Here is a 21,809-nt window from a genome sequence, read left to right as displayed (position 1 = left end):
CGCTATAATTATAAACGCGAAGCCGTCTGCGGAGCTTTTTGCCAACGCTCTCTCTATAACTTGGCACTTGGCAGAGTGAGACTACTGCTGTAGCTCCCCTTCCCCAATTTTTTTGCTGCTGGCTTAATGTACGTACAGTAGGTATATAGGTGTAATCCTAATATCTATAGGTAAGTAGCTCATGCTGATACTACTGCTAGTGTCGTCCACGTAGCACGAGAGTCGAGACGACTCGCGCGCGCACATCGACCGCCCGCCGCTGCTGCTGCTGCTGCTGTCTCGCGCTTATACGCTGAGACTCCGAGATTTGCCGCCGCCACCGCAAGTCCACGTCCGCGAGCGTCTGCTGCTGCTTCTCGGCTCAGCAGACATTCCAACGTCTTGTTTCTGTACATATTTCAACGGAGCCAATACATCAAGAATAAAAAAAAACTGTCTCGCTCTTTTATGTTAATGTATTTGTTGTTGCTGTGAATCCGCGCGAGCCCAAAACGCAAAGAGAGAGTAGATACAGACGAGACTTGTACCGCTGCTGCAGCCAAGTGCATAATACATACCTACTAGCGGAGTTAACGACAAAAAGACGAAAAAAGTCGAGCTGCGAAACAGCGGCGAATCGCAACTGTGCCCGACCCTGCGAACTCTTCCTGTGCATGTGTCTGTGTGTGCAGTGTGTGTGTGTGTGTGTGTGTATGTGTACATATAAATGAACTACTCAGTAGCGACTGCAGCACAGACTGCGGACTGCAGTGTGCCAGCAGCACTGCGAATCGTGACGATAAATAATACGGTGCCGAGAGCAGAAACGAGAGCTTATGCTGAATTTGTGCAGGCGCAATTCCGCGTGGCCTCTCCACCTCTCGTCTCGTCGCCTTAGCAGTCCATTATAGCACTCGCTGCAATAGTACACGGATTTTCGTCTCTTCTGCTTCGCTCGTGCAACGTCTTGTGGACCTCATGAAGTTCGTGTTGTCACGAGTGGGCAACGATCTACTACTCGTCGTACTGTTTACCGCACGTAGAATACACGAGGGCATAATAAATAAAGGCAACTAATAAGCATCGGACGCTCGTACGTGTGGAGTAATCAATGAAGCGTTTCGACTATAGGTACACTCCATGTGTCATGAGTGTACGCCACATCATAAATTCATGCGAGTAGGCAGTGTTTGACACGTTGCAGCGTGCGTGCGTTATCGTCACCCTCGAGCGAGACTGCATGCGTACGACTCGAATATATACGTAGCACATCTCAGCAGCGCATGACTGCAGGTAAGCCTATGCCTATCTCTACTGCACAAGTGCATACAGCACGGCAACGACAAATTCGGACATAGTACGACGCTACACGCGAAAAGCGTACATATAAAGTCAGCCAACGGCGGCGATCGTCGCTCCTCCGTGCGTACATGCATTTGTCCGCTTTCGTGCGATAATATGCAAAGTTTCCAGCCAATTTCCGCACGAGCCGTTACATTTTTAATGCACTTTCGCGTCGTGTTTATTATTTGTCTCGTATAAAGTATCGTTGGCGCGCACACCGTCATCGATCCACTCGCACGCTATATACATATTATATTATAAATATAGATAGATAGATATGGGCATGCATATAACCCTCTAATACTCTGTACTAATTACAACATGCTTGGAGTGCATCCGGGCGAGAACGCACTGTGTAACATACTACCTATACGTTCAAGCCAGTTAGGATATATTTTACACACGGAGTTCGGATATTATCCCTCGTCTGTTTTATATAAACGTCGTTAACGTCGAACGATAGGTATGACGGGTCGGATCGGGGAGCCGTTTAAATCGCGTCGGCTGCTGTTGACCCAAAGAGCGGGGCCTGCAGTTGCATTCATTTTCATGACTGTACCGATCTCGTGGCTATCGGGCCTATTGTATTTTTTAAATCGCACACGCGCCTTAACCATTTCACGTATAACGTACTGACTTGTAATATTTTTGAGCTTATCGTCTTCCTTTTTTTCTGTTCACCTATATATGTAATACGGGGATAATAGTTTTCAGACTTACATCTCACGAGCAAGCGGTATAATAATCACTGCGTTGTTTCGCAACGATGACACGTTAGACGCAAATCATAACGCACGCACGTGAGAGTCATATTAGCGAATGCATATTATGAGACACATGGGTCGCGGCCGTTAGGACAGCACGATATCGTAATCGTATAACAGCTTAAAGCAGTCGTAAAGCTCGACGCGTGATACACACTTGCGGAGACACTGACACACATCGGAACTCTCCATCGGTATATCCTCGTATGCACGATGCAGAAATAATTACAGCGTCGATTTTTTGCTGCATCAGCGCGCGCGTGCGTTTGTTTATCGTGGCGATTGTATAATAATTCCGAGTATTCGCTCCGGCTTTCGCTATTGTTGCAGAAGGCTCAGGCGAGACTTGACTTGGCAATCGAGCAACGGATCCGACCGCAGCAGCTAAGAGTAGGCGATCGATCGCCGGGCTAGCATGAGCAACGGCGCCAACAGTCAGCCGATCATGGTACCGACGACGTCGTCGTCGACGACTCCGAGCGACGCTCAGCAGCACTATCAGTCGGCGAGTCGCAGAACGCAGTCGGAGTCGCAGGCGAGCACGGCCACGAGCGCCTCCTCGTCCCTGCCCGCCGCTACCTCGACTTCTCTGGGCAACGACAGCGTCATCGGCAAGACCGGCGCCGCCAGCAGCTCAGTCTCGCCGCTCACGACCAATCGATCCGTCTCCGGTTAGTCACCTTTTCTCTATCGAGCCTACGTCACTTTCGCTCTCTCTTTCCCTATCTTCCCATCTCTCTTTCTCTTGCTATCGAGCTTGCCAAACATTTTGACACGAATATCTAACTGACCTGTTTTCGTTGTACGCAGCGACCGAGGAGCGACGCTCGCGACGTGGAAGCAGCCAAGTCCAGCCGATACTGACCAAACCCAATTCGTCCGAGACCCTGACCATGTCGGGCAACAGCAGCGGCAATGCCTCGGCCACTTGGCTCGACGCTCCGGGACCTCCGCTATCGCCAGGTAAATAATTCAATCTACGCACAAGCGCGCACATGTTTGTCTACCGACGACGACGACGACGACGACGACGACGACGATGCTTTCTACCTGACAACTGTTGCTTAACAACATTTTTTTACAATTCTACGCTCACATCTACACGCTACAAAAACTCCGATAAGATAATGCCTTGACTTTTTCAACGACTATGCTGCGTGAAAATGTATGATTCTAAAATGGCTCTCTTTAAATTTCGTGAAAGTAGGTTTAATGCAAACAAAAGAAAAAAGACGTTTAATAAAAATTTGTTATTTCTTATATATTATTACTACTGTTATTTATATATTTGAATTTACATTTATTTATATTTATATTATTCATACTTCAATTTTTCAGGATTGCTGGGTTCCATGTCATTAACAACTGGTGAAAACAGTCCAAAGGTGGACACTGACAAACTTGACTCGAGTTTCAAACTTACCAGAAAAGAGTCCTACAAGGCTCAGAGAAAAACCTACAGAATGGAAAAGAAAAGAGTAGCAGATGAATTGTTGAATTCATTGAAAGACCCTACTGTCATTGTTATGGGTGATTGGCTTAAGGTTAGAGGAACACTCAAAAGCTGGACCAAGCTATGGTGTGTTCTCAAGCCAGGCTTACTGATTCTTTATAAAAGTCAGAAAACTAAGGTACCTAAAACACTGTACATATAATATAATGTTTCCCATTGAAATGAATATACACGATTTATAATGCAATTTTGCTTTTAGAGTAACCATTGGGTTGGAACAGTATTGTTAAATATTTGTCAAGTGATTGAAAGACCCAGTAAGAAAGATGGGTTTTGCTTCAAGTTATTCCATCCAATGGAACAATCGATATGGGGCCCAAAAGGACCAGAAAAAGAAGGAATGGGTGCGTTGGGTATTTTTTGAAAGTTACAAGTTTCCTTTGAATATAGACAAGTTTCTTATGAAAAATTGATATATTTTGAATTATTAGGAGCCGTTGTCCTACCTTTACCAACTGCATACTTGATATTTCGTGCTCCATCTCAGGCGGCTGGCAAATGTTGGCTAGATGCTTTGGAGTTATCTATGCGCTGTTCATCGTTAATTGTCAGATCTACGAGCATAGTACCCAGATCTCCTCAGCATGACACAACTACGACGCACGAAACGCAATGGAGCGAAGCCGATTGCGAAAAACATTTCGTTGATCATGGTAAGACATTGACTTAGATTTTGAATAAACTAATTGACCCACTAATTCGTGAATACTTCATGAAAGATAACGTAATTAATTCAGCAAGCTGAGTAATTTTGTACCCACTTGAACGCTTTCTTTAGTTTCGTAATATAGTCGTTCTTTTCAAATATGAAAAGCTAACGACAGTTTAACGAAAAATAGTATTGATTTGGAAACTTAATTGCCGAGAGTTTTTATTCTATTAGATATGATATTCAAGATGGCTTTCTTAAATGACAGCTAATTTACGTAAGAGTGTAAAAGGATAAAGTAAATGTATTCATAATCGATTTGATTGAATGTAGCTCCTAGTTGTTGCTATTTATAACGTATAATATCGCCTTATGCGTGGCTATGTAGGTATACTCGTTAAAGAACTGTTTTATCAAACCTAATGATTCGTTTATTCTCGGTTAAGTAAAAATTACTTTTCTCTGATGACATCAATTCATCTGACCTACACCACTGGGTAGCGCGCACATCGCTTGATTCCTTTGAATCGTATGAGTTGGCGTAAAAAAAACCTTAGAAAAGTTATATTTTTCTATTGACATCTGACTTACACGTAAGCACGTTGTTGCTAATCAAAAGTAACGGCTAAATCCTCGTGAGTTTTGGGCCTAGATAGCGTAAAAATTTTACATTAAAATTAAAGAAAGCTGTTTTCGGTTGATAATCAAAAAAGACGAAGGTTCACCGTATCATCGTCATGGGCGTCGACGTCGGCGTCGCGCGACGCAATCGGCCATGAGTCTTCTCGAGTCGAGCGGCCCCGGCTGCACTTCGGCCGGTGCTACTGCGACTGTCAAAAGTATAAGCGATTCACCGCGTTTCGCGAGTCCCGACCTTTCGGCAGCGGTCGGCGGAACGGCGAGTAACGATAAGGCCTCGCTCCGACCCCGTCGCTCGACGATGCCTCAGCTCAAACGTCAACTTTTGACACGTACCGATAAGCTTGACCCCGAGCCCATGTCTCGCTGTCTCTCAGATTTATATAACGACTCTGAAATTCGAGCAGATCTCGAAGATTGCATCAGTCAGCCGGAGAACGGCGTGGTCGCCGACGACGTCGAGTGCAGCGCCAGCGACTCCGAGAGCGAGGACAATCACAAGGAGGACAAAGAGGAAGATGACGTCATCAAAGAAACACCCTACGTTACCAACGAGAGCGAAGTCTTCGGCACGGTTTGTGACTCTTTTCCTCCTTCTACATTATGTTCGGGTCAAATTCCGTTCTAGATTATGAAGGTGTTCTCTTGATTTAGGCTGGTGAAGTCGTTACAGTATTGCAAGAGGAGCAAAAATCTCTTATATGGTATCTCATGAAGCAAGTGAGACCTGGTATGGATCTGTCCAAAGTCGTCCTGCCGACGTTCATACTCGAGCCAAGGTCGTTTTTGGAAAAACTCGCCGACTCTTACTACCACGCGAATCTTTTGTCCCAGTAAGTCAATAATCATTTAAACAAATTTTAATGTGACCAGCATTAAGTTTTGATGTTCAAATAACGCGTTTCCTTTTCATTAGGGCTGTATTAGAAGATGACGCACTGACACGCATGAAAGGTGTTGTAAAATGGTACCTGTCCGGTTTTTACAAAAAACCACAAGGTCTCAAGAAACCGTACAATCCGTTGCTCGGTGAAACGTTCCGTTGCTACTGGCAGCACGACAATGGCTCGAGAACTTTTTACCTCGCCGAACAGGTAAAACACTGTCTAGCTTGACGTTCATTCGTTCGTAGCGAGTACCCAAAGACCAATGACTTATCTTGATTTCAGTTATCGCATCATCCGCCGGTTTCGGGATTTTACGTTACAAACCGACAAGATGGCTACACCATCAGTGCCACAATTATTGCCAAATCTAAATTTTATGGTAAGGAGATTTTTGATACTTCATTACTCGTTGCAAATTTCATCGATAAAAATTTCATCGTCTATAACACGAATCTGTTTCTGTTAGGTAACTCCACATCGGCTGTGTTGGATGGTGTGGCTGTACTGACGATGCTACCACGTGGCGAAAGTTACACCATGACGATACCTTACGCACACTGCAAAGGTATCATCGTTGGCACGCTTTCCATGGAGCTCGGTGGAAAAGTCAACATAAATTGCGAAAAGACTGGCTATAACTGCGAGCTCGAGTTCAAATTGAAACCGTTTATCGGCGGGGCTGATCAGCTAAACATGGTCGTGGGTCGCATCAAGCTCGGCAAAGAGACTCTGGCTTCGATCAGCGGCTACTGGGACGGCCAGATCAACATCACGGACAAGCGCACCGAACAGGAGACTGTCTTCTTCCATTCGACGCCGGAGGTCAGAATGCAGCGATTGAAAAAGTACACGGTGCCGCTCGATCACCAGGGACCTTGGGAGAGCGAGAAGCTTTGGCTCGCGGTAACGAACGCCATCAACAACGATGATCAAGAAGCCGCCACCCAAGAGAAAACAAAACTCGAAGAGGCGCAACGTGCAAGGGCTAACGAGCGCAAAATGGCCGATAAAGAGTGGATTCCCAAATACTTTGTTCAGGCGAGTAATTTCTCTTTTAGCACTCAGCTACTATTTAAGCACCCTCAATTTCGTCTCAACGAAGAAGGATAAACATTTGTTATTCGGTTACTTTTTTCCACAGGATATTATTACGGGAAATTGGGTTTATCGCCACGCCGATATCCGTCCGTGGGATCCGAGAAACGACGTGCTACAATACGAGCAAGATTACATAATTAAAACAAAAACGAGGCACAAGACGCCAATCATGCGTACCGGAAGTATCGTGTCCATTGATCCCCAGTCACAGGTAAACGATTAGAGCATAAAAAAAGTCATGCACACGTTCAGCAAATCTGTAACTATAACTACTATCGATATCAACAGGTTCCGTTGCTGATGGCTGAGTCTCGATCTTCGCTGTCGGTGTTGAAATCATCGAAGCGTCAACTCACAAACAATCATCCACACAACGAAACAGTTGCTCATGATTCGGCAAGCTCGTCCGATGCAGCACATTCGGATTCCAGCCAATCGGCCCACAAACGACGAAGTCGCAATCAAGCGTGAGTTTATAAAAATGTCAAGTTTCTACATTTTCCCTGACTATCGACTCTTTTTAATGATTTTCAATATCTTATTTCAGAGTAACTGGTATGTTCAGGGTTATTGATGAACGTTTGGAAGATCAACTAGAGGAAATAAAAAAAATTCATCGCATTCTGGAACAGCAGTCGGCCCGTCGAAACCCACTTGGATTTAATTTTAATCGTGGAAATGGCACTGGTGCTTCTCGGATCTTCCGACATGTTGTCGATACGTTTATAATAGTCCTTATTGTTCTCTTCGTTCAATGGTTTACCAGACGTATGTCTGGTAGTAGTGGGGGTGGAGACGGCAATATTTTCAACAAAGCCAAAGAATTATAGTGAGTGTGTGTCTGTGAATAAATGTACGTATCTGTGCAATGATAATCATTTTTAACGCATTAATTTATACATCATGCGACCGTTGTATAACATAGCTCTTTAACACTAGTCGCTGCAATTGATTGAATAAAAATAATGATCATACTTACCTAAGTATCCGTATTTAAAATTTAGGTAAGAATTTTATGTATCATTTTTGTACAACTATTCAATATTTTCTCCTTTTTAAATAATCATTATTCGGGAATCGATGAACATTTCATTTTTAAAAACATTTTTCACTTATCAAAATATATTGTTTTTAATGATGACAGGTTATCCATTTTATTTGGATTTTTATTTGTTGAAAATTTCAAGTACAAATTTTCATTAAAAATAATGACGCGAGATTCAAAGACATTTTTACCAATTTATTTCATTTTTCAGTAACTTGGTTAACTGTAATAATCAATTTTAATAATCATGAATCAGCCTTATTAGATGGTAATTTTAGATTTAGCTCTCACGATCATATAAAATATTTGCAGAAAAATAAGTCAGTGATAACTTATTGAAACAATTTCTACCAAGATTATCTCTACTTAATAATTGCTTGAAAAAAATCAATATCCTATTCGTAATTAACTATTTGAAATGTGAATATTTACGTCAATGCGTTTTTAATTTTCTTTTCTTTACCTCTTTGTATACCTTTATACACACTACACATCCTATGCATATTCAAGTATATTTAAATGCGATTAGTTGACAATAGAAATAATTCTATTATGATTGACTATCGCTGTTTATTATTGTAAATAATTAAATATTTATATATTTTATTGTCTGTTATGAATCCTTAATGTTTTCAACATTCTAATCGAGTTTATGAGTTTCCTTGGTATTGCCGTTTTACTGTATCGAAATATATTTGTATAAGGAGTACACACGTTTACATAATTTAAATAATTTCCTATAATTTCCATAATGTAAGTAAAAATTTGAGTAACTAATATTGACATTTAGTACGTAGTATGAATTTCCAAATTATAAGTATTGCACTACATATTGATATTCGGTTAGATAATGAATTTCTCATTTTTAATTTCTGAATTATAGTTATGATCAATAAATATTCAGTAACTAGGATATTTATAAGAAAAAAATTTATTATTTTTCTTTGATTATGCGGGCATTTTTAAAATTAGCTTTAATAAGTTTAAAAATTACATTCAAATTTTTTTCGAATACTCTTATTTTTACTCATTTACGTGTCTTATTTCGTTGGTTTTTCAACATTTTTTCATTTTGTGTAGTATTATTTTGTTATTTATGTTATAAGTACGTATTGTTTGAATGATTGTATTAGTACCTTACGGAAAAAGTATCAGATTATATGAGTTTCTATTATAAATATATGTTTTAAAATTTTATGAATTGATAAAATTAAAAAATGTTAACAAGGGTTAATATGAATAAATAAGAATTAAAAGTGAGGAGTGTGCTTGAAAGGATAAAATAATACCATTGAGCTTGGTACGATTTATTGTGTTATTGGAGAACATAATAAATCGCATCAGAACAGATGTATTGTGTTATTGGAAATTGAAGTTTGCAAGCTCTTTCATTCGTAAAGATTAATTAGTGTTCTTTATCCAGGGAAAACAATGAATTTATTGAAATATTTTAACAATTACAACTTCACTTCTCTTTTTTATCAGTGTACAGACTAATTTTCATGAATTCAAACCTGAATTAATGATGATTATTATAACAAAATCATTGATGTGAATTGAAAATTTGACTATCATGCTGATTAAAATTGCCAAATAAATAATTCGCCCGAAAAATAGCTACGATGTGAATCAATAATTATACTAATATAATATCAAATTTTGTTATCTATGCTTATGGTAATGAATATCCATATTGTTGAGGCAATGTACCTATTCTAACTGCAATAGAAGATGTTACAAAAGAAGTATCAGTGCAGTGGAAGCATTTGTAGTTACTTTACGAAGCTAGGTCACTTGAAGAATACCTATAAAGCGCTACATTTTATATATTAAAGCTCAAAGTGCTTTTTGCTTGAAAATTCATAATATAAATTTTTAGGGTTTTCAATTAAGGTAACTAAAAACTAGTCAGATTTACAGAAAAACAAAATGGTCGGATTTAAAGCAAATACTGAATTTTATTTATTAAATGAATCGATTTTGAATTTTCTTTTTACACTAATGCATAAATGAAGAAAGTAAATTTAAAGCGGTTATATTTGTATCATTGCAGTAGTGTAACGAGAGTAATGACCTATCTTGAATAGCAATTAAAAAATTGGCGAATGCCAGATAAGAATATTGTTACCAGATACTTTGTGTGCATCATCAATTCAACATTAAAATTATAAAAATAACACTTACAAACGATTATTTGAAAATGAAAAAGGGATTGTACGTCATTTTTTATTATCTACTTGTAAAATAGCGTAGACGTAAGAAATATGATGTGTAAAAAGTTGTTTTTTGCTCTTTTTATCTGTTGGACGTTTTTTCATCTCTCGCTTGTTTCTCTAAGCGTTTTGTACATTCTGACAATTATAATTCTTATATACATTAACACATTGCGTATAAATTTTAGCTTTCCGATTACGTTAGTTTTCTCAAATTTGATAAATGTAAATTGGTATTACGAGAGGAATTTGAAGGAATTCAAGTGCGCGAATGCATAAGATGAAATAAAAATTACATTTGAATTAAAATAACAGATATTTGGTTAATAAAAGGTGGGTGTTTTTTATTTGTTTATTGAATCACAAGAGAAAAAAAAACGTAAATATAACCCTGATGCAGGATCGGTCGCGTGCGTCATGTCAGACAAGTCAATGGCGACGAGCTGGAATCGAAGGCACGACGAGGATCACGGCTGCCTGAGCCTGACGCCTCACCTGGTCCGCGACGCCGTCGAGCAGCTGGAGAAGCTGCGGGCCCGGGTCTCGCTGCAGCTCATGGCCGAGCACTTTCAGCGCAACATGCCGGTGACGCGCGACACCAAGGCCCTGATCGAGGAGCTGCGCGTCGAGGCTGACAAGGCCGTGAAGCGCGGCTGGCTGAGGAAGTTCGCCGACGGCGCTTACTCCCTATCGAATCTCAAGTGGCAGGCGAGCGTCGACGAGTACGGCTACGACAATCTCTAAAGTCCGTCGTCGTCGCCGTGCGAATGCAATTACCGAGCAAAGCAACAGGTGTACCATTATATGCATATGTAGGCAGCCAACTAAAAATATAATTTGACCAAATTGGAGCAGTTGCTGCTACTGTGTTGCCGACATTATTCGGGCAGGGGTGAATCGCGACGATCGCCACGAGGGAAAACGAGCAGTCGTGCGCGCCTTCCGAAATCCAGGTCATTTTCTTCGTCGCAGTCCGTGTGAATCTGGGTTAATACCGTACACTTATATAGCGCTACACCGAGCTCGAGCGACACTTTCTTTCAGGGCCTGTTTTCGGTCGCAGTTCATCGTGGCTTCAAGATGCAGCCAGCGTGCTAAGCTGCGACCATATACACATCGAGTAATTTCGCGACTTTCGGCACGTAGCGAGTATAAATAAAGCGACGTCTCGCTCGTCGACTTTTCTCAACTTTTTTTTTTTTTTAAGCTGTCGTTAGGCATGTAATAGCGATGTAGCATCGGAGACGTGTGGATGCGGGCCAAGCTGCTGCTGCTGCTGCTGCACGTGTTCGCCCGACCAAGCCGAGGAATCTCCAACTTTATCGTCTCGCATTAGCAATTTACAATCATATCTCACTGATATAGGATACCATATGGGATATACGAGTAAAAAGGCTTCGCTCCGGCTAAATGAATTGCCTTGATTAAGGAGTCGCATTACCACCGCAGACCGTACGAAGCAAGACAAATAAAACATGAACAGATCGCTAATGGTGAAGGGGATGTGTGGAGAAGGCGTGACATTTTGACAAGGGAGCTACGATAACATGGAAAATATGCGCAGGGTGACAGGCATCGAGTATACGATGAGCATTATACAAGAGAGAGGAAGAAAGAGAGGGAGGGAGAAAAGCATCCATCTATGAGCATCGTACGTTGTATAATTAGTTGGTTCATTCGTAATCATACATATAGGACGTATATAGGACCTTGTGGGGGGTAAAGTTTCAGTGTTTATATAGCTCAAGCCTATACACACCTGGCTCTGCATGTATATAGAACGAATCGCAGCCCTTACGCGTCGTATAGTTGCTACCCTCTCTCTTTCTCGGTTACTCTGCGCGAAAACGCGAGGCTTTCGTGAGCGCATGAGCACTGACCCTCTCTACTCTCTCAACTGCCGCCGTTGCTGCTTTGCTACACTACTGCTCTTTCTCTCGTCAACGTCGCCGAGAGAGAGAGAGAGATGTGCATGTGAAAGCTCGCTAGTGTGGATATTTTGCGCCTCGCGTTCACATGGGACTGGGGAGAGTCTCAGTCGCGTTCCGACCCCATACAGTGGACGTGTGCGAAGCGCCTCGCAGCTCCTTGTTGTCGCTGCGTTTTCCAGCTCGTAACCGTTCGCGCCTCTCCTCTCTCTCTATCGAGTGATAAACAAACGACCAGGTCGCGCCTCGTCAATAAACTCGGCTTCCATAAACCTGCAAATGTACACTCCCGACTGCAGCTGAGGCAAGTGTGTGGATTTCCAAGCCTCCTCCGCGACTCGTAGATTAAAGGCTAAAATGGAGATAGAGCCGTTTCGAGCTTGCAACGCGCAGCCTTGACCTACTAAAAAACCAACTACTCCGAGACTGAGACGGCATACATACCTTCAAAAGAGCTTTGCTATTCAAGAGAGATCAAGAAGCGATACGTTCTAAGGCTCTTCGAGAAAAGCCATTGAAAAATGAGGAAGAAAAGAATTTCTTAAGACTCGGCTGCAAAAGAAAAAAAAAGGCAATAAAGAAGAAAAAAAAGGGCAGAATAAGGAGCTGAGTGGTCCGCTGGAACGAGTCATGGTAACGGCTACAATGAGCGGTGACAAATCGACCAGTAGCACAAGTCAAGCGGTCGCGATCGCGACAACGTCCTCGTCCTCGTCGACGACTGCCAACAGTCAGGATGAAAGCAAGACGACCGCCGTGGCTGCCGCCGCCACTGCGGGCCTCGATCGAACGGCCAGTCAGCAGCAGCAAAAAACAAATAACAGCGGGGCAGTCAGCAAGCAACAGCCGAGAACTCAATCAGCTGCTAATTTATTGGTGCCTCCGACGTTGGCATTTACGGCCCAAGCACATCCGGCAGTGCTGACTGCGCCGGCACCCCAGGATTCGCCCAATTATCTGACTTACAAGAAGGTATTCCGTTATGCTTACGCTCGCTTCAACGACTACATTAACTATTATTCAATTACCATTAAAAGCTAGTTATCTACTACAAATTCTACTTTTTTTTTCTCACAATTATCTCCGCTTTTATTTGAGCTTTTACAAAGGGCATTATTGTATGCACGGAACAATTTTATTAGCATTTCAGCATTATCAAATTGGAACTTGGATAATTTATAGAATTATGTTTTGCATTGGATCCAACTACTGAGGGCTTTGGGAGCGTAAACTTGAAAAAATTTCAAAGCATTCTTTCTCTCCTCTAAGACGTTTTTGAAATTTAAAATTAAAAATTTTTTTCTTAAATATAAGCTTATTGGCGTGCACTTTTTTAGTATATTTTGCAAGTAAAAATTCTTCTTTTTACAAGCAACCCCGAGCAAAACTCGAACGTATAAGTCAGCTTGTAGAGACAATTGAATAAATTTAATAATTAATTTTGCTTTAAGGCCGGCATGAAAAGGCTTGTCCAAAAATATCTATATAATCCTAAATACCTATACTTTGCTCGAGTTCGTAATGATAAACATTGATGTCCTAAAAAAGTGTTCATGCGACTGTGCGGTAGTCAGAAAACGGGAAAAAAATTTCACGTGTATCATGTTAAAAAAGATAAAAAACCTTTAATCTTCATTCACGATCAGCATTTTTAAATCATAAAAAAATATATAAAAAATGTATAATCCAAGTTTTTTTGTGAGTGCGTTTATTTTGGATATTTATATTGAACACGATAAAAACATGATTTGTCACTTTTTCTTTTATAAAAAAGCTCGCAAGAGTTATAAAGGACAGGATGAAAATTATACGTTTTTTAAAATAATCTCGAAAAGTGTTGATCTGGGTATTATTTTACACTTAAGTGTCTGAAATCTCAATTTTCTTATACGATTGATGACTAAAGTTTAGAGCTTTCGGCATTGAGAGGCATTAAAAGTCAAAAATATAGGCTTATTTGAAAGTTTCAGTCATTCAAGAGATAGCAATTACGAGAGAATGCGAGAGAGTCGTTTGAAAATAAGTAAAATTATTAGTGATAATGCAATCCGATTGAATGCAATAAAGACGGATATATAGCCAAGAGAAAATGTTTCCGTTAATCGTTCAGGTCTTTTGATATAATTATATTAGAGCTTTAAATCGATTCTCGATCGATACCTACAGATGGAGGCGTTGATTGGCAGAATGCAGAACGAGGAGAACGGGGTGCCTGTGAGAACCGTCAAAACTTTCATGACGAAAATCCCGTCCATTTTCACAGGTCCGTTGCTCGCACATTAATTCCTGCATGAATATTTATGACGTGCGAGTCTCAATTTTATTAATAATGTATTTGATGTACGAACAGGCACAGATTTGATAACGTGGATGATGAAAAACATGGACGTGGACGATCAAGGTAAGTCGAACAAAAAAAGTAGAAAGGGGCTAGTAGTAAAATTAGCTTCAGCAGTCGGAGATTCGCCAGGGGCACATGAAAATAAAACAATTCGGATAGGACGCGTCGAACACACGAGTATCGAAGTTTTCATTGGCAGGAGGAAAGTTGGGCGAGTGGCATGAAAATAAATTTGCACTTGTGTAGCGCAGAAAGTTTGCTGGCGATTCAAGTCGGGCCGCGAGGCATCATCGTAAATCTTAGCTACGCGCGAACACACATGGCACTACTCGAGAGGCTGGTTTTTATTGATATCGATCGTGTGTAACGTTGATTGGCAGAGGCACTGCACGTCGCCCACCTGATGGCGGCTTACGGCTACTTGTTCCCCATCGACGATCATTGCCTGTCGGTGAAGAACGACAATACGTTTTATCGCTTTCAAACGCCTTACTTCTGGCCGTCGAATTGCTGGGAGCCCGAAAACACCGATTACGGTAAGTCCATAGACGACGATATACGATATTTAACGACATCGATCTACATCCATCGCACGCGATTAAAGATTTAATAGATATTATTTTCTTTCCACTCCCATGACATCCCTTCCCGGCCTTGGAGCGATAAATTACCTTTTCAGCTATCGATGACTCATTATTTGTGTTGGGGGAACAAACGTTTTTACGAGAGAAAAGATCGAATTGAAATGGGTATTGTGTCGAGAAGACAAAGTCACGCGTAAAAAATCATAACGAGTTCAGAGCGCTCGATCGTGTTTCAATTAGGGATACGAAAGCTCCTTTGGTCCGACTTTTGCGCCGCGTTATTTTCGTTCGTTCGTTCGAGTATTTCCTTACGCTCGCGCACTATCGAGGCAAAAAAACGGAGCGCAATCACACGCTTACGCTTGCTTCGTTTTATTGAAAGAGGCGAAAATCTAGACTGCTACTCGCGTAAACTCGTGAATTGACTTTGTGCCGTTGTACGATATTTTTGGCAATAAGATTCGACGAGTTTTATTCAAACTAAACTGGACGAATTCAAAGCGCTTAACTGCGTTCAATTTTCCTTTTCAAAGATTTAAACGGTTTTACAATAGACGCGTGAATATTGTATACGAAGCTCGTAGCTTGGATTATCGAGGAATTTTGTCGGGACTAAAGAATTTTGCCAAGGTTTATCGTTGCGCGCGGCTTATAGGAGAGCTCGTGAAACGGTCCTTGCTCCCTCGTGCAGATCGGAGGCTGCGCATAGGAGTGTCGCGACGAGTGTCAGACGAAAGCAGAGCCGGAAAATCCGACCTACATGCCAGCGAGGCAATTGGATTTCCTCGTCGTCGTCGGTCTCTCTCTCTCTCAGTTTTCAATTAAAATGTTTAGCGCGAGCGATGGTTGGCTCATTATTATCACTCTGCCTCAGCCGTGTATCTGTGGAAGCGCACGATGCAGCACAAGGCGCGCCTCGAGTTGGCCGACTACGAGGCCGAGTACTTGGCCCGGCTGCAGAAGCTCTTCTCGCGCAAGTGGGAGTTCATCGACATGCAGGCCGACGCGCAGAACAAAGCCGACAAGAAGCGCGACAAATTGGAGCGCAAGGTCCTCGACAGCCAAGAGCGAGCCTTCTGGGACGTTCATCGGCCCATGGTATACTTACGGCTCTAGATGATAAAATGTATAAGCGCATTCGTAGATGGTACTTGGCTCATTTTGTTTTTTTCGTAGCCGGGCTGCGTCAACACGACCGAGCTCGACATTAAAAAGGTCTGTCGCAGCCAGGGAAGGCCGACGAGCAGCAGCGGGGCTTGCCAACACTCCGGACCCCTGCGCAAGCTCGTCAATCGCAGCGTCGACGAGCTCCACCACGAGATCGAACTGCTCAAACTGCGACTGGATCGCCGTATAATTAAAATTTCTAAAGTCGCCGAAGCGTGAGTAAAGCCTCGGCCAAAACAAGCCCCTTATAAATCCATCGAATCCAGCAAACTTTCAAAATTCATTGCATTTTTACGCATTTTTTTAAAAACATTTTGCACTTGCGACGTGCTCTGCTAAAATCAACAAAAATTCTCCTTTTAAAATCTTTCGTTTTATTACACGCAGAAGGCTTCTAAAACTAGTCATTACACTCAGTTGTGCGGCAAAAAGTCATAACGCTCAACTAAGCTTTCAAATACGGTACATCACTGCCCTAGGCCGCGAAAAACAGAAAAGTCCCAGAGTACGTGTAATTAGAGATGAACACGTGCTTTGGAGCTTTTTTTTCGCGGCTTAAGCCTGTATGATATTTTTCATATCCAGTGGCCCGAAAATTGCTCTTCCCGCTTTGCGCAGTAGCAAGAAAGTAGGGGCCAATTTTGCAGGCACATACTCAGGATGCGTAATATTTTTTTTACTTCGATCATAATTATCAATCAAAAGACAATAATATAAAAAATGTATTTTCCTACATCAAGTGTCAAGTGTTTAATTTTTTGAAGATGCACCGCGACCTTACTTATTGAATTTTATTGAACTCTCAAAATTAAAAGTACCTCATCTAGGCATATTCCCTCTGTTTTTTAATGTTTTGGACCAAATAACTATATTTTATTCTTGCTTATATGCATTGTGCAATTATTTTTTAAGTTATACCATAGTCCCTTTCCCATTAAAAGTTTCCTGAATTTTCTCATATACACCTTATCAATTAAAAAAGTGACAAGTTATCCTAATATGTGTTCCTCTTTTGCAGACTCATCAATTACTCGTTGCAGTACGCCGAGTACGACCCGTTCTTCACCGTGCCCGAGGCAACGAATCCCTGGATCACCGATAGCCTCGATTTTTGGGAGCAAGAGAAAGCACCGTGAGTGTCGAAAAATTTTCGCTTTTTTTTTACTTTTTTTTCCTAATTTCTTTCATCTTACAGTAAAGACGTGCCGCTGAGACGAGTAAAAAGATGGGCCTTCAGTTTGCAAGAGTTGCTGCAAGATCCTGTCGGTCGGGAGCAGTTCATCAAATTTCTCGACAAAGAGTTCAGCGGTGAAAATCTGCGATTCTGGGAGGCCGTCCGAGACCTGAAAACGCTGCCGCGCAGGCAGGTGGAGCAACAAGTCAAGTTTATTTGGGACGAATACATGGCTGACGAGGCGCCCTGTCCCGTCAACGTCGACTCCAAATCCCTCGAAATCACCAAGAAAAATTTCAAAGAGAGACCGGACCAGTGGTGCTACGATGTCGCTGCGGTAACAAATATATTTCAGGCTCCGCATGTATGTTATCAGTAAATCACTTTCAATTCGTAATACTTAAATAATTTCTAGTCGATTTTTTAGAATAACAATTTCATTCTTATGTATACTTTATAGCAAATAATTTTTTTCGTACATTTTTGTACTTTGTCACATCATAATATCATCTGGCACAGAGCACAAATTATCGTTATAAACTTCGTTCATAATTAATAAATGCTTTCATACGATTTACCAAAAGTAAAAGAAAAAAACATGAAATAAACAAATATTCTAACGCAGGAAACAAAATAAATAACGTCATTTTCTTTTGATTATAAATTTAATTGTTATTCGATGTTCAACAGTCTCAAAATAACGAGGCTCGTTTTTTCTATCAATATTAGTAAATAACATAAAACATAACACATTATAATTAATTCGCATCGTTTTTCATTCTTATTTAGGCTCACGTATATCACCTGATGAAGACTGATTCTTACTCGCGGTATCTACGATCCGACATGTACAAAGACTTTCTCAACAACTCGAAAAAAAAGGTAAGTCAGACCACAGCAAAGCGATGGCAATGTACAATACTTGAACGTTGAATATTTAAACCGGATATTATACAATTTTTTATTTCGTTTACAGGCCTCTGTCAAAGGTATCCGATCGATTGTTTCGTTCACTGGTCGCAAAGATCCGCAAGCTGTTTAAGCACAGAAGCAACAACGACGATACTGATACATGCTGATGAAACACAGTATAAATCTTTTAAACGTACAAACTGCCTGGCAATGGCAAAAATTCGCACTCCCACATAACAACCGTTAGCATCTCTCGCTATCTTTCTATCTCTCTTATTCTCTCGTATTAACCCAATACCTTATTGCTAAAAAGTATTTTTAAATAAATTCTACTAAAAAGTCAATTCAACAAAACAAATTTAACACTCGTGATGGCGATAACACTATGTATGCCTGATGATGAATAATATTAAAAAAGTACTTAATATCCGTGAACGATGCAATGACAAAACTATGCCAACTTTTTTTCAACAAGACGCATTTTTTCTTTTTCTCATTTTAAAGCAGGAATTGATAATTCAGAAACATGATCACGACCGCAGAGAGATTACCCACGAAAAAAATAAGCAATTTTTTCTCCACCTCTCACAACTGCGATGAGTACAATCGACATAAGCACAATATATTTCATGTACAATTCTATGAGTAAGGATTCTACCAAGTGTAAATTATAGGGTAACTGTTGTGTGTAAGAAGCAAATGAGATACTATCAAAGTGAAATTTTATTATTCTCAAAAATGAGAAAAAAACAATGCAATTATATATTATCCAAGATAATCTGAGTATTGATTCATAAATAACGAGAGTAAAAGATCACGAGTATTTCAAAACAGGTGGTATACGTAGCAACGGATATTTGTAGAACATAACGTTAAGTACAAAAATTACATGTATGCTATACATCAATGTGTTAATTTTCATTTGTGTATCAAACTGTTTGATCATTTGTAAAAAATAAAAAAAAAATCACTTGATTTCATATTTGTTGAGTTTGTAAATATATTTTATGATAAACGAAGAAAACAGATAGATGATAAAATAAAGAGTGTTTATATTTTACTCCTTTGACACTTTAATTTTTTTATTAACTCTTTGGTGCTAAATTCTCATTTTCATTGGCACAGCCACTGATCAATTGTAATCATGAACAATTAGACTGCGCCATTAAAGGTTTATCCTTGGCCATTTGTTCAACTCGATGAACTCTGCAACACAGTATGTAATCTCTCATAAGGGTATAGAGTGGGTAACAATTAGATGCAAGTAACAAGCTATTGGATATAACTTGATACCACTCATTTTTGCGTATGCTTATTAAGAATTGTATTCCAACAACAGTCATCTGCCATCCTACTAACGATAAAAGTAAAGTTGTAGGTTCACCAAACAGCGTCTGTAAACAATATTAAAAAATTATATTGTTACCTGGGTTTAATAATAATCTCATTATCATATTTTACAAGTTATTTTGTACATACATAAAAGCGACTGTGACTTGAATTTCCAGGTTCCGCAGCTGTACAAAGTCCTTCTGAGCGATACACTTCTTTGTTATGTCTAACCAAAGTACCATGAGGCCATAAAACTTTATCGTCCCAAGTATGACTAGCTTGTATGCCTTTACTATTAACTTTTGACCATTTTCCAAGATGGGCAGCAGATTTATGAAGAACATCACAGTATCTAAAAATATTATAACCATGAACACTTCAATCAAGTTAACCAATTTTAATGTCAGTTAACAATTTATAATCTTAAAAAAAACATTGTAAAATTCAACTCAAGCAAAAACTTGTTATTTTCACCAAATTCAATTGCAATTTGTTTCTCTTTTGTATTTATACATGAAATGAAAGTTTGGCTTACCTAAAAGAATATGACTGGGCAAAATTTGCTCCAAGCTGGCCAAGCCATATAAAGACAGTGTGTTGTACAACCCAGTAAATATTATAGTGTAAATGCTGAGGAACAAATATCACAGGAGCTATACCACATAAATATGCACTTCCTGATGCTGCATAAAGTGCTCTTTTTAATCTGCTGTTGAAGTCTGATTTTAGACTTGCAACTTCTTGCCTTATCGTAACTGCATTTGAAGAACAATTGTGCATTGGTTTATCTATCAAAAGATAATTCAATTAATAAATTGATCATGTTTTTCATAATTATGTACCAAGCAATAGAATTATTACCCAAATAAAATTTTGTTTTTTTGTCTTCTTTAAGATAAACTTGAACTGTAGATAAATCAAAAAAAGGTTCAATGCTTATTCCAAACATCAAAAAGTAAATCAAAATACTGTGAAATATAATGAAAATTATAATTTGATAAGAGGATCATTAATATAACAAATTAGAGTCACTTACGGGTAACAAAGATAAAAAATTTTATTTATGTTGTGTCGTTTTTTCATATGATATAGGCACCAAAAAAGTGCACTCATTATAACAGCTAGTAGTACTATTCTCATAACTTTTAGGGCAAACGGTAACCATTTATTTGGAATAACACGTTGGAAAGATTTGCAAATCATTGCATATATGAATTGTCTTGAAACCATTATAGTAATAAATGTTAAAAGGTAAAAGTCTAACAAGTAAAAGTTCTGCAAAGATAAATGTATAACTTATTAGAAATGAGTATACATATTACAGAGAGATAATAATGATGATGAAATATTGTTTACCACACTATAATCATTGTGAGATTCTGAAAACCACCAGACAGTTTTGTATAAGTTGAGTAGCTGCAAAGAAGCAGCGATCAAACACGTAACTAATATATATGCTTCATAGTGTTGAAGTCCATCTCCAGATCTGGCAGGTATAGGTATATGTTTAGGAATAATCACTTTATTATATGGCAATTGTTCACTCATATTTTTTCCATCATCCAAACCGGTAGAAAACGTAGAATTTGGAGAAGAATTATAATTTGGCGGGGTATTGTTATAATTGTTTGCAGGCGAAGCACTCGCTGCATTTGCATTCGATGCTGCGGTCACTGTTTGAATACGAGAACTCGTGCTGCCTTTTCCAGCGGGACACCGACGTCCTCCGGCCATTTTTTGCAATTGTCATTAGAAATGCACGTTAATGCTGAGCAGAACAATTGACGCGTTGACTCGTTGAAAAAAGCAATTGGCAATTGCAGCCGCTACCTCGAAAGTACCCTTTTCGCTACACAATATGCACTTACAGAAGTCTGGGTAAGAAAAAACTAAAAGAATTTTCTCTTCTTCGTGTTATATCAACTGTTGCGAATGTCGATTCGATTTTGAATTGGGCTCGATCAAAATAATTCACGGCAATGTTTACATTGAGAAGCATCGGCGGCATCATCGGCGTTGATTGGCGTACCGACGAATAGTCGACGACAACTGAGTAGCTCTAACCTGTATGTTTATGTACATACGCAGCAGAGTAACGTCGTGCAGTGCAGTGCAAGTCGACTCAAATTACAAACTGTACGAGCGGGAATACAAATAAGAAGCGCGTTAGAGCAAATAACGATGATTAAATTAGAATCGAAGGAAAAAAGATTTTTTCTTGCTGCGACAAAAAAGAATCG

At 40.0% G+C, this 21,809-nt stretch overlaps 4 protein-coding genes across 5 annotated transcripts; 3 read left to right on the top strand and 1 right to left on the bottom strand.

The window, feature by feature from the left end:
* Positions 1-225: 225 nt before the first annotated feature.
* Positions 226-10,440, top strand: LOC106653144 (oxysterol-binding protein-related protein 8). The gene is made up of 14 exons (XM_014372421.2): positions 226-1,272; positions 2,418-2,758; positions 2,898-3,050; positions 3,426-3,718; positions 3,800-3,944; positions 4,032-4,253; positions 5,296-5,462; positions 5,543-5,721; positions 5,805-5,982; positions 6,058-6,154; positions 6,242-6,813; positions 6,917-7,084; positions 7,162-7,340; positions 7,421-10,440. The coding sequence occupies exons 2-14, from the start codon at positions 2,503-2,505 to the stop codon at positions 7,701-7,703; spliced, it is 2,892 nt and encodes a 963-aa protein (XP_014227907.1). The 5' UTR covers positions 226-1,272; positions 2,418-2,502; the 3' UTR covers positions 7,704-10,440.
* Positions 10,441-10,548: 108 nt separating this feature from the next.
* Positions 10,549-11,088, top strand: LOC111694427. The gene has a single exon (XM_023462576.1). The coding sequence runs from the start codon at positions 10,549-10,551 to the stop codon at positions 10,873-10,875; it is 327 nt and encodes a 108-aa protein (XP_023318344.1). The 3' UTR covers positions 10,876-11,088.
* Positions 11,089-12,069: 981 nt separating this feature from the next.
* Positions 12,070-19,217, top strand: LOC106653145 (regulator of G-protein signaling 7). Of its 2 annotated transcripts, none has more exons than XM_014372424.2 (10): positions 12,070-13,031; positions 14,226-14,322; positions 14,410-14,460; positions 14,781-14,936; positions 15,859-16,082; positions 16,161-16,366; positions 17,170-17,283; positions 17,347-17,689; positions 18,115-18,207; positions 18,302-19,217. In XM_014372424.2, the coding sequence occupies exons 1-10, from the start codon at positions 12,690-12,692 to the stop codon at positions 18,365-18,367; spliced, it is 1,692 nt and encodes a 563-aa protein (XP_014227910.1). In that variant the 5' UTR covers positions 12,070-12,689; the 3' UTR covers positions 18,368-19,217. The 2 variants fall into 2 exon arrangements, with proteins under 2 accessions (XP_014227910.1, XP_014227911.1); XM_014372425.2 differs by having other exon boundaries at positions 12,072-13,031; positions 17,347-17,662; positions 18,302-18,389.
* LOC106653147 (transmembrane protein 39A) lies at positions 19,213-21,634 on the bottom strand. The gene is made up of 6 exons (XM_014372428.2): positions 20,926-21,634; positions 20,606-20,844; positions 20,431-20,537; positions 20,105-20,357; positions 19,717-19,921; positions 19,213-19,631 (listed from the first exon to the last, which is right to left on the bottom strand). Exons 1-6 carry the CDS (start codon positions 21,301-21,303, stop codon positions 19,380-19,382), a joined length of 1,434 nt encoding a protein of 477 aa, XP_014227914.1. The 5' UTR covers positions 21,304-21,634; the 3' UTR covers positions 19,213-19,379.
* Positions 21,635-21,809: the final 175 nt, after the last annotated feature.

Source organism: Trichogramma pretiosum, unplaced genomic scaffold, assembly GCF_000599845.2.
Source record: "Trichogramma pretiosum strain Unisexual culture from Peru unplaced genomic scaffold, Tpre_2.0 scaffold8, whole genome shotgun sequence".
In the NCBI taxonomy this organism is placed as follows: domain Eukaryota; kingdom Metazoa; phylum Arthropoda; class Insecta; order Hymenoptera; family Trichogrammatidae; genus Trichogramma; species Trichogramma pretiosum.
This window is presented reverse-complemented; position numbering and strand designations above follow the sequence as displayed.